The sequence below is a fragment of the Abramis brama genome, assembly GCF_963993115.1.
Source record: "Abramis brama genome assembly, chromosome: 3".
NCBI classification, from domain to species: domain Eukaryota; kingdom Metazoa; phylum Chordata; class Actinopteri; order Cypriniformes; family Leuciscidae; genus Abramis; species Abramis brama.
Window position 1 is genome coordinate 6,866,328 of NC_139965.1, and position 12,716 is coordinate 6,879,043.

Below are 12,716 nucleotides of genomic sequence, written 5' to 3' on the forward strand. Positions count from 1 at the left end.
GAAATAAAATGATTCGTATCGTGATATAAGATTTTGGTCATATCGCCCAGCGCTAGATCACAGTTTCTCAAGGATATACTGTATGGAAACTAAGCACACATTTTCAACAAATGTATTTGTTGAGCACCTATACTTTTAATTAACAAAACTATCGGTCCTTAAAGTTTAGAAATATATTATCAAAAAAACGCTATGTTTTATGTCAATACCTGGTAGATCTTCTGCAAGCATCTCTTCTCTTGCTTCTCCGTAGATTTTGGCTAATGGAGCATTTCTTTGAACAAGCTCAAGGACCTTTTGCACAATACTGGTCAAGCCGTCCTTGAAGCGCTGGCTTAAGCTGACAGTTGATGAATGCATTCGGTCAACTTCATCACACAACTGAAAATAGACAGAAAGAGAAAGTTAATCATTCACATGAACTAAAAAAATAAAATCAGAAATTTTAATATTCTATGTTTCCTCTTTCATTGCATTCATTCTAAGCTTGAATGTGCATATATTTGTTCACCTGAGGGTTTAGAAAATTACAGTGCTTTTACAAAAGAGTTATAACTGTAAATTATCATTTTAGTATACTTTTAGCTAGCTTACATCAACATTCAACATTTATTTTAAGCTGAGAACTGATATAAAATCAGTGATATCACTGACCCCTGAGGGTGTTTTGACAGCAATCAAGACAGTTCAATGACAGCAATCTCCTATTGGATCAAATTTAAAAGTACAGAATAATAAATAATACTATTAAAAGTTAAACCTCAAAAACACATCATTCACTATTTCCTTACCTTACATTTTTATGATCACAAAGAGAGATAATACATTTAAGGCTGCACAATGAATTCAAATATTTCTCTCTCTTTTTAAATATTTTATTGTTATTGATGGTTTAATCAGACTACTTGTTCGGTCAGGCAAGTAAAAATTCTCTTTCACTTGCCCCTTCAAAAAAATCCACTTGTCCCGGAAAAGCGTTAATGTTGAGCCCTGTATTGGCCACCCTGCATTCTAAGATATCGCCACCAGGCATAAAAGAAAAATATCTATATCGGTTGACCACTAAACATAGGACAAATATAGTACACAATAGTCAATGATATACTTGCATTTCTGTAGTCGAAGTCTGTTGGTGGGATTCTGCTGGCACTGGCTCTAGTGTTAGTGTTATCACCTCCTTCATCTCATGTACAAATTTGTTGAACTTGGACTGTTTTTTGAAGGAGCCTTGAAATAAATATAAGATCATGTTCTCTGTGAGGCCTCACTCTATTGTTTCCCCGTCCACCTCATTTTCTGAAAAAAAGATAAAGAAAGAATGATCAATGTGATCTTGAGGTTTTAACAACAACAATACAATCAATGTCTTTCAATGGAAATTCAATAGTATAAATTATTACTTTAATTGAGAAAAATACACTATAATAACTCTGTATGTATACACTCTCAGAAAAAAGGTACAAAGCTGTCACTGGGGCAGTTCCCTAAGGTGCAAAAGCTAAAAGGTACCTATATGTACACTTGAAGGACTAGGCCAAATATGTACAGAGAGTAACGGTCACCTTTTTTCGGAGTGTATGATTAGAAGCACACTAAAATAGCAGCTTGAACACTAGAAACTTATTTCACGAGTTTACCAGTTTTGATAAATGGTAAACAAACTTCACTTTCTGTTATTGGAGGGGCTCGATGCTGACACACGCCTCGATCTCCGAGCCCTCGCCTCAATGGACTGCTGCTTACATAGTTCGCTCGTGATGGCTGACAGGACTATAAAACTTTAAAAATGTAACGTTACCAAATAAAACTGATATAAATCAACTCACAGATATTGGTAACGTTAAATTATTTAATTCCAGACTGACTAGGTGAAGCGTTAAAATAGAAACAGGCCAAGCGTTCGCTCGCATCTGGGCAGAACACGGGTTACGTTAAGTAAGAGTTGTAACGTTAAGTACATTCTGGGAAACTGAATTTATAAATCTGTTGGTTTATCTTGAATTTTTTATTTTACACAAAACGCGATGGGTTTGAACTGTTTCTATGGCCGCGGTCTCGCGGTAGAGTAAGTTAACGTTATAAGTTATGCTAAAATTTATATCTTAATTTATGGCTAAAAAATACAAATAATTGTAATAACAATAAGTTTAAAATGTAATAACCATACGTTGGTTTTGTCAGGTCAGGATTTCCCTGACGCGTCAGTAGGCCTAACGTTACAGACGCTATGTCAAGTGCACATAACCAGTGCCGTCGCCACACCTCAGTCTTAAGGGAGGGCATATGAAATGCATGGGAGGGCACAATTATTATTAGCCTACAGTACGTATATTTATAATAATCGGATACTCTATTCACGCAGCACGTAATCATCACGTTAAACATAACCAACAGCAATATGACCAGGTAGCCTATAGCCTACACCACATTACATAGAAGCAATGTTATGAATATCCATAAAACACTTTACTATACAACATATTAGATGTAACACCAGAAGCATCTCTTCTGGTGTTGCATTTTAAACATTGCAATTTTAAACATGCAAAACATTGCATTTTAAAGCAGTCAACAAAGGGATATGCATTGCCATGAGACACACACACACATGCACAGAGACTTTGAACCTACAGGTACTTTGAGTGGAGGCAGCGCTGTCCTCTCTCCAGTCCCTCCTGTCAGTACAGCGGGAGGCGGCGTTTCTCCGAGCAGAACCTCCTCATCAAAGTATCCTTCCACTCGGACTTAAACTTGTGAGTGAGGTCCTTTTCAAAAGCAAGCTGCATCAGCTGGGCCTTGTGTCTGTGCAGCATACTGCGCCGATGCTCTGAGAAGATGCTTTTGAGCGTGGAAAATGAGTTTTCACACATTGCTGTGGAAGCTCCTAAAGTTAGGGCAAGGGTGTAGGCTGTGAGAACAGTCGGCATAGCCTGGAGTGCACAGTTGAATGTGCTGAGAATGTTGGCTATTGTCCATTTTCCATCTTCGGGGGGAACCGGGGTGTCAGTCATTTTCTTCACCAGAAACTCACAAGCCACATTATATTCAGGTTCAACCACATCAGTTCCAGCTAATACCAGGCCCAGGGCAGTTCCTGCCAGGCCCAGGGTCGGGCTCCACGGAGCTACTAGCATCAGGCTCAGACTGTCGTCCAGGGTCTCCTTCTCCAACTACAACATCAGGAGGTGTCGGTGTCGTATCCAATTTGGCAGATGAGACTGTTGGTGGGCTTTTCAACCACTTACGGATATATATTACGGCAGGCACAAGCATTTTTGGGGGCGGGCCCGGACCCCTATGGCCCACCCATAGCGATGGGTGTGCACATAACAACGAATTTTCACAATAATTAAAAATAAACATACCTCTGAATTTCTGTGCTTCGTCTTCTGTGATATTTATTCCGGCTTCTTTCAATTTCTGAAGAAGATCCTCCTCCTCTTTCTGAATAATAACCGTCATTTTTTTGTGCACAGTCCCTCCCAACTTCTTCAAGTGCACTGCGCAGGCTACAATCCCATTGGCTGGTCAAATGCGTGTACTTGTACTTTGAAGCAAAGTAAAAGTACCCCACATAATTTTAAATAAACATTGAATAGTTTTCGTCTACACTGCTTTTAAAAATTGCTTTTGTACCCTATTACATATTAGTACCCTAAGGTCTAACTATGACCCATTGAGGGTACAACTTCACCATTTGTACCCTAAGTGTTCAAAAACACTTTTTTCTGACAGTGCACGATAGTCACATCGCAGGATGTGGGATGTCAAGAATAGGTAGCTGATCCATGATTCATGATCCGTATGGGCCAGCTGCCCCCCAGCCCTTAACGCTTGTGATTCGCGGATTAATTGCAAAGTTTAACCATCATAGAGTGAAAGTTTATCAATTGCATGTGTTTTTAAGTCCTGTCAGTTTAAACATCAAGCGCAAGAAGACTGGAACTTGCGTACTGTTTTCTGTGTGCGCACAGAGCCAGGCAAGACACAAAGTTCAGTGCTATCTAATTATTGGTTAATTTGTCCCACCTGTCCTTCTCATTTCCCTCCTTTGTTTGTTCCCCTATTTAGCCTCCCTGTGTTTGTAGTCCTGTGCTGGTTCGTTGTCCGAGTTACCTGTCCTTGATGTTCCTGTCTGTTGGATACCTGAGTTCTGAGTTTTTGTACTTTGTCTGTGTTTATTTATTAAATCTCCTCTGCACTTGAATCCTCGTCTCTCGTTTAGTGTTCCGTGACAATTAAAGGATCTACCTGTTCATCCAGCTTGTCCAAAAGAGTCCTAATTTCTTCTCTAAACGCATTCATTCTTCCTGTAGAGTTTTAGGAGAGGAATTGTGTACTTTTCAAGGGATATGTAGAACTTCCACAGGAGGTCGCTGTTACAGATACACGAAAACTTCATGGAGATCTGTAAAAGAAAAGTCATTTGGAATCACTACAAAGTATTACTAAAATGTTCCAAATCTTTAGAAATAATAATTAAAATAATAATAATAATAACTCCTCAACTAGTGTAAATACATAATGAGCAAACATCTCATTTGATGACAAAACATACAGTTGATTATAAAAATGATTAATAGCAGACATGTTCACAAGTCCCTAAAGGCCAAGTCCAAGACAAGTCTTTGTACCTTTTTTTTTAAAGGTCCCATTCCATGGATTATTTTTATTATTTTATCATGTTTCCAGGGGTGCCCTTATAATGTTAGTATGTTTTTTAGATCAAAAATTGTTATAATTTAGAAATAAAAGGCATATTTCCTAGCCTGATTTCATTCCCTGGTTTGAACACTCTGTTTGAAGGGGCGTGTCTGCTGTGAGACTTCAGTGTAAACGCCCACTGCTGTGATTGGCTGAAATGCTTCCATATGAAATATCTGGCATTACATGTGGAACTATCTGGAAAACTTTTACTATTACAGCTATTATACGTTTTTACTATTACAACTATCAGGATTAACGAATCGTGAGAAGTTTTTTAAGTATTTAGATCTATTTCAATCACATAAAAAATTGCAGTGAGCGTTGAGCAGATGATAGCCTGTTGATCGCGTGAAAAAAGATCTTATCATTGCAACGCAGTTTCTGCACTCTCACTAATGATTTTACCAATGCAAACATGAGGCATATAAATACAGTAAGAGCTTCGTTGTGCAGTGTAACAGCGTCATTGATTTCATAACGAGTTTTGGCAAGTGTCCAGATTGCGCTGTGTGATTGATTGACTGCTTGGGGGATTGGAAAGGGATTGTTCTTTGATCGCTATCTGTATATTAATCACAGTTTAAGTAAGATTATTTTCATCCTACTAAGAGAAACGATGTGAAGAGTGATCGCTACTTCCATATTAAATCACTACTTACCGCTTGCTGGAATATAGTTGAAATTGCCCCCTTCGTCAGTATGAAACGCTGAGAGAAGCCTGCTTGATATTATCCCAGGTTAGAAAAACAGTCCGTGGTGAAATGGACAGAGCAAACTAACAACTTCGAATTAAACTTTTGCGGTATCCGATTATAGATAAACATCAACCGTCTGTTGACATTTCGCCATCAATACGCCTGTGTTCCTGTGGGCGGAGGTTAGTCTAAACACGGTTCTGGTGATGTCACTAATGAAGGAAGTAGAGGGGTGTAGTCCAATCCAGCCGTTTTTTGTAGTCAACTTCTGTTAAATAAAATATCTCGCTTGGCATTGAACTTTGAGCGTTATAATTTTACAGATATTATTTATACTCTAACAACAACATTACACACTAACTAAACTTTGAAACATGGAATCGCATGCAACGGGACCTTTAACAATATTTCTTTCAGCTAACCTAGTTATTGTAATTAACAGTGTTTTGAACTTTCAAAATGGATTTCTACTTCAAAAATGTCTAATATTGTACATAAATTATTACTTAAATCATTAATGAATTAATTTAAAATAAAAATTCTATAAACAATAAAAAAATATTATTTTTAAACTACATAACTTTTTGCCATTTGGAATGCTGAAAAGACTCTTTTCAGCATTCTCAGTCTGCTTATTTGGTTCACACCAAGGTTCAGATGGCAGCATTCACACTTATTCAAATGAACCACACTAACAGAGCAATCACACTAGGGTTTGTTTTAATCCAACCAAACATGCCGAGTGTGAACACACCATATGTGTCTGTATTAAAAACATGTTGAATGTATAGTTCCCCTGAACATCCAAGAAAATTACAGTTAAATATATAAGAACTAATACTTGATCACTGACACTGATCAGAAGGTCACAAACCAAGTCAGTGTAACTGCTTTAATTTCTTTTTTCATATTACTATATTGAATTAATATGAAGAGTTTAACTGTTCTGCATGGGATTTAATAATAAAAAAAAGAAAATACAGGACTGTAAACAACTGGAGACCCTGAATTGCTTGTTTTTAAAAGTTTAAGTTATTTTAAGGGTCAAATCAAACAGAAATAGCACATTAAAGTTGCAAGTTACAACTATATAATTAAAACCACATTGTTTCCCTTTTCAGGTCTGGTATAAAGACCGTTGCTCATGTGGCCGAAATGTTCACCCATTAGAGAAAAGTAATGAAAATAAGAAAAGTAGAGGGAACAATGCTTGCAACACAGGGTTTATTTAATAAATTGTATTTTTTTTATTATTAAATGTCATTTTAAACACATTATTACAGAATCAGTATCTGGAGATTATTTTAAAGTGATTACACAAAGTATGAAGCTATATGAATATTTGTGTATTGGTATTATATAAGGTTATTTGAAAACAACAAATATTGAATATATATACAGTGTATTTCCCCATAACACCCAAACACCACCCCAAAAAATGCAATGAAGCCTGAATGTAAAGCAACTGATACATGATCGACACAATTAGAAGTAATCAAAGAACTTGTGCATTACATGTGCAATCTGTCTTGACATTACAGAGGAGATTCCTTGGTATCCACTTTGATATCAGAGTAAGTGACGCCTTTGTATGTGCCCTTGGTTCCATACGCAAACACACTGCCGTTCTTGCAGGTCATCTTCACTGTGCCAGTGTAAGGCAGGTCAAAAGCGGCTCTGCCAATAGTGACTGAAACATGCAGCTTCGTCCCTGGTGGCACATCTACATCTGTAGACAGAGTTTCGGTTCTCTCATCTGTGTACTCCTGACTATAAGAACTTTCAATTCCAATGGTGACACTAATTCCTGGAGTAATGTCTACAACCTCTGGAATTGCAGCCTTCACGTCCATTTTAAATGTTGAAGATAAATTTGCACCCACAGACCATGAAGATTTGTTAGTTATTTTCTTTGAGCTTTCAACTTTTTGTTTTTGTGTGGTGGAGGAGTTGTTCCTGAAAGTGAGGGATTTGATTTCTTCTACTGTCACCTTTGGTATCAGTTGGTGGAGAGTGGGATAGTGGACATCGGTGAGAACTGTTGATTCAACTGCTTTGAGAAACATGAATCCCATGTAGTCAATGTCCCAACCAGATCTTCCTACGACTCCCAAACAATATCCAGACCCGACATCAATGGGATATTCTTTTTGTAAACAACAGAATGTCATCTTTGCAAAAAATTCTTTCCCCAGACTGGTCTTGAATTTGATGGCTCCAAGACGTGTTCCTATTCCGTTCCCCCACAGGGACAGTGAGGTGAAACACTCACCAGGTGTGAACTTGTACTCTTGATACTAGAGGTCGACCGATAGTGGATTTTACCGATAACGATAGCTAGGTTGGGCCATACTTGCCGATAACCGATTAATCAACCGATAGTTTTTAAAATTTATACTGGATAAAAACAAACATAGCACTCCAAGTAAAACAGTGCTGAACTTTATTATAAACATAATAAAACTGTATTGAACCATGAAAACATGCTAAATGAAATAAATATATAATATGAATAAATATTGAAGTCAATAAAAGACATTCATTCAAACTGAAACAAAAAGTAATAGTCTAAATAACAAATAAAACCAGTTACATTCAAAATGCAACTGTTTAACTGTTCTTTTTCAAGCCAACTTAATGAATAAAAAAGTAACAAAATTTGATCGGTATAATATTTGAGCAATGCAATTGCACCTTGATCATTCATGTTAGTTTGATTAGTGCATTAACTATGGTTAACAAATAAAAACCTTAATTTAAAAATGTATTAGTACATGTTAATTAACAAACAATGAACAATCCTTATACAGAAGTTATTAACCTTAGTTAATGTTACATATGGAATTTTATTGTAAGTGTTATTTCATATAAAGCCAAACAGTCATGCTTAAATATCTACAAGAGCATTGAAATTAAATAAATATTAAATGTAGTCTCACACTTTTGCTTCTATTTTATAAACACTTGATGATTATCTAATCAAAATCACAAAATATGTATTAAAGTGATGATGAAAAAATAACCGAAATCGAATGCTTTTATGGTTTGTTTATGTTTCTGTCGGCTGTATGAACATATCAGTTTGCTATCTTACGTCTCTAGCTTTAAATATGCAACTTCTCTGCATATTCAATGCATAAAAGTGACCAGCTGGATATAAACTAATGCAAATAGAGGTAACAATTGTGACATTAAACATTCGGGTCGGACTTACGTTTATTTTTGTCAGTGTTTTAACCGCTTGAGGTACTACTAATGTTAGCATCCTCAGCCTTGAAGGCAAACAAACATACTGTTGTGCTGTTCTTTCTCTACTAATGCAGCATTTAGTCAACAAATTAATCACTTTATAATGATATGACAAAATGTACTGTATACATACATTTTAGCAAACGCGCATCTGATGTCAGCATGTGCTCACAGTGCAGCACGCAGAATCACGTGTCGAAATAAACAACACGAGGCATCAGCGATAGTTTTTATTACACCTCTAGAGGCCGCTCTTGTACTGCATGATGCCAGCAGACCCTTCTCAGCTCTCTCTTACTGTGTAATGAATGACAGCGCGCGCTTCTCAGCCGCTCCAGCAATGGACGCAACCAGGAAAAACTATCGGTATGTATTTTTGCCGATAACGATAGTTCCAACAATCAACTATCGGTGCCGATTAATCGGCGAAACCGATGAATCGGTCGACCTCTACTTGATACGGTCCAGAACTTACTCCAAAAGTTTCAACTCTCCCATCTGAAAGCCAGACCCGGACAGCCTTCACCTGCGATCCTCCCACCCAGACTCCAATCTTCTCTAAACTGGCACCGTTGTTCTGACCAGTAAATGAGAATGCATTACCTCCTTGTCCACCAATTTGTTGAAGAGTTGTTGTGTCGGACATCTTGGAATTAAATCGATCTGAAAATAATATCAGACCAGAATTAACATCAGCTTTACACTTTATTGCAGTGTTTCCCAACCCAGTTTCTGTAGACACAACAACAGCACACGCTGGACTTCTTTCTTAATTGACCCATTCATTTCAGGTCTGTGAGTATCTACTAATAAGCTGACTTGAATCAGGTGTGTCTGAATAGGCAAACATGCTAAAGTAGATTATCTTAATATCAAAACCTTAAAGGAACACTCCACCGTTTTTTGAAATAGGGCTTATTCACCTTCTTTCCTACATTTAGATAGGTGGGCAAATGCATTTTTGTCTTAGTGCATGCATTGTTTTAGTTTGACAGGGTCGGCGCTAGCTTAGCTTAGCATAATGAATGGAATCCTTTGTTGCCAGCTAGCATGTCCTGAGTAAAAGTGATATAAAAAATAAAAAACTCCACCTAATTACTTCTTGTGGCCTGCGTATTCACAACGAGTGCAAATAGCGATGCAGATTAACACTAGGCGATTTCTTAGGCAGATACTGACTTATATATTAAGGACTATATTAGGGGGAAGCACAGGCGAAGCACTGCTACATGGGCGTGATATCTCTGCGCCCAAGTAGCAGTGCTTCGCCTGTGCTTCCCCCTAATATAGTCCCAAGTCAATATCTGCCTAGGAAATCGCCTAGTGTTAATCTGCATCACTATTTGTACTTGTTCTCAATATGCAGGCCACAAGAAGTAATTAGGTGGGTTTTTTTTTTTTATGTCACTTTTACTCAGGGCATGCTAGCTGGCAACAAAGGATTCCATTCATTATGCTAAGCTAAGCTAGCGCCGACCCTGTCAAACTAAAACAATGCATGCACTGAGACAAAAATGCATTTGCCTACCTATCTAAATGTAGAAAAGAAGGTGAATAAGCCCTATTTCAAAAAACGGTGGAGTGTTCCTTTAAATTTTCTCTGGACTCAATGATAAATACATGTCTGACCGTGTCGGACATAAATAGGTTATGTCCGACATCTAGTGTATATATCTATGACTTTGCACGACGGTGTAATTTACTTCCGGGTAAAGATGGGATCAGTCAAATGAAATACAATAAACGTACAAATAAATATTACAAATTAAAAAACGATCGGAAATGTCGTCCAATTTTCTAATACTATTATTTGATGACAACAATACATTTGGAAAACAATACAGCCATTTCTGCTTTTTTTCTTTTAAACAAAAAACAAAGCTGCACCCTTTTTTAAATTTCATCTTTCATTCCGAAATAGAATAATGAATGAACAAAAAAGTACACGGACCCAATAATTACATTGTTACTAGTAAAAATGTGAATTACTGATATCAAGAATTCAATTGTCACTAGTTGAAATGTCTATTCTTGATATCAACAATTTAATTGCTACTAGTACATTTTTTAATTTTTGATATTTGAAAATGTATTTCTGATATCAATATAATTTCAGATATCTAAAATGGCTTTCTTACTATAGTAACAATCACATTCATGATATCAGAAATTAACATTGTCACTAGTGAAAATGGAATTATTGATATCAAAAATGAACATTGTTACTAGTAGCAATTCAATTGTTGATATCAAGAATAGACATTTCAACTAGTGACAATTGAATTCTTGATATCAAAAATAAATGTTTTTACTAATAAGAATTGTATTTCTGATATGTGAAACTGGAATTTCAACTAGTAAGAAATAAATTCTTGATATCAACAATTAATTTTGAATGGCAGCCTATGGTGACATTTCACTAGTGAAAATACAATAACAGATATCAAGAATTATAGTTTTTACTAGTTGAAATTCAATTGTTGATATCAAGAATTATCATTGTTACTAGTGGAAATGTAATTTCTGATATCAAAAATAGCCATTGTTACTAGTAGAAATCTAATTCCTGATATCAATAACTATCATTTTAACTAATGAAAATTGAATTGTTGATATCAAGGATTCATATCCTGGAAATGAATAAAAGTTAAAACGGCTTGCCATATGTAACTCAATTTGAGCTTGATTTTCATAAAATTAAAATATTATAATGACACTGACCATAAAGCCACAATACCAACTTCGACGACAGTGTTTAAATACAAGGTTTCCGCCCGACAGCGACAATATGTAAATTTATTGTTTTAGCATCACCAACAACATCATACTTACTGTGTTCCTATCTGACTTAAGCTTACACATTAAATGTAAGTACTACTTTTTTTTAGCCTAATATCTATTTTTATATGCCATTTGAAGCAATGCATGTTTGTGCAATTTTTTTTATATTTTTATATAGTGGTGTGCCGCGGGATTTTCTACTTCTCAAAAAAAAAAATGAAAAAACTTTTGTTAAAGAAAATAAAACAACTTGTATTCATTAAACATTGGTGAATGACCCCTCTTTTAAATCTGATATTATTGTAATATCCAATATGTTATTTAACAGTTGATATGGTTCTTTAAAGTGCCCCTATTCTGCTATTTTAAAGTTTCCTAATGTTGTTTTGGAGTCTCCTACAACAGGTTTACATGCATCAAAGGTAAAAAAAAAAAAAAATTCTCATAATATACAGAAAATATTATAGTTTGTCTTGTATATATATTTTTTTTTTTGATTAGATCAGATACCATTTTAAGCTGTCAAATGGTCATGTTACAATGAACTCCACCTATGGGGCATGTTGTCACATTTCACTTCCATCGGGGTATATCAAGAAAAACGTATACACTGTAACAAAACCACATAATTGTATGAGACGTGTGAAATTACTGTGGGAAAAAATAAATTCTCTGAACCCTAAGTAGATTTACACAAACTGAGAAAGTCAAAAAGCGTTTATGTAGCATCATGTCCCGCCCTCCAGCACCCTGATAATAGGCTTGTTGGACTTGAACCGGCGCTGCACAGACCGATCGGTGAATTACATCAAAGTACTGCGAGAGCGAATAGAGAGCAGTAGGCTTAGGCTTAGTTTAGGCTCCTTATGCTTTTGAGTTGCTCTCGTGGTACTAAAATGTTCCCGCAGCTCCTCAACATAAGTCGTGGCCAAGAGGAACACAGCGGACTCCCGCTGTAACTTTACCCGCGGATGCCACTGTTGGACAGTGCTACTTTAGAAAAACTATAGATTTATACACTTTTTCATGTCACATTTGGTAATATTTGCTTTGATTTATTTTTATAATATGGATTTTTTTCTCATCCAGTTTTTTGAGGAGGCCCAGATCCAGATTGATTATTTTCGTAAATATAACCCCAAACCTTTCCCTAAACCTACCCATAACATTTTAAACCTAACTTAAACATATTTTGACTTTTCATTTAAACAACCTGTTGGAATGCAGTTGCTAGACAACCAATTAAAGTCAATGGGTAAATTTTGCATAAAAAGCATGGCAATT

At 36.2% G+C, this 12,716-nt stretch overlaps 1 protein-coding gene and 1 long non-coding RNA gene across 2 annotated transcripts; both read right to left on the bottom strand.

Annotated features, from left to right (window-relative positions):
• Positions 1–195: 195 nt before the first annotated feature.
• LOC311079217 lies at positions 196–4,431 on the bottom strand. The gene is made up of 3 exons (XR_014605365.1): positions 2,632–4,431; positions 1,110–1,296; positions 196–381 (listed from the first exon to the last, which is right to left on the bottom strand). It is a non-coding gene; the product is annotated as an uncharacterized lncRNA (long non-coding RNA).
• A 2,088-nt stretch (positions 4,432–6,519) lies between these two features.
• On the bottom strand, positions 6,520–9,297 carry LOC311079183 (aerolysin-like protein; the record flags this gene model as incomplete). Its single annotated transcript, XM_084108395.1, has 2 exons — positions 6,520–7,699; positions 9,112–9,297. The coding sequence occupies 2 exons, from the start codon at positions 9,295–9,297 to the stop codon at positions 6,938–6,940; spliced, it is 948 nt and encodes a 315-aa protein (XP_083964521.1). The 3' UTR covers positions 6,520–6,937.
• Between the last annotated feature and the right edge of the window lie 3,419 nt (positions 9,298–12,716).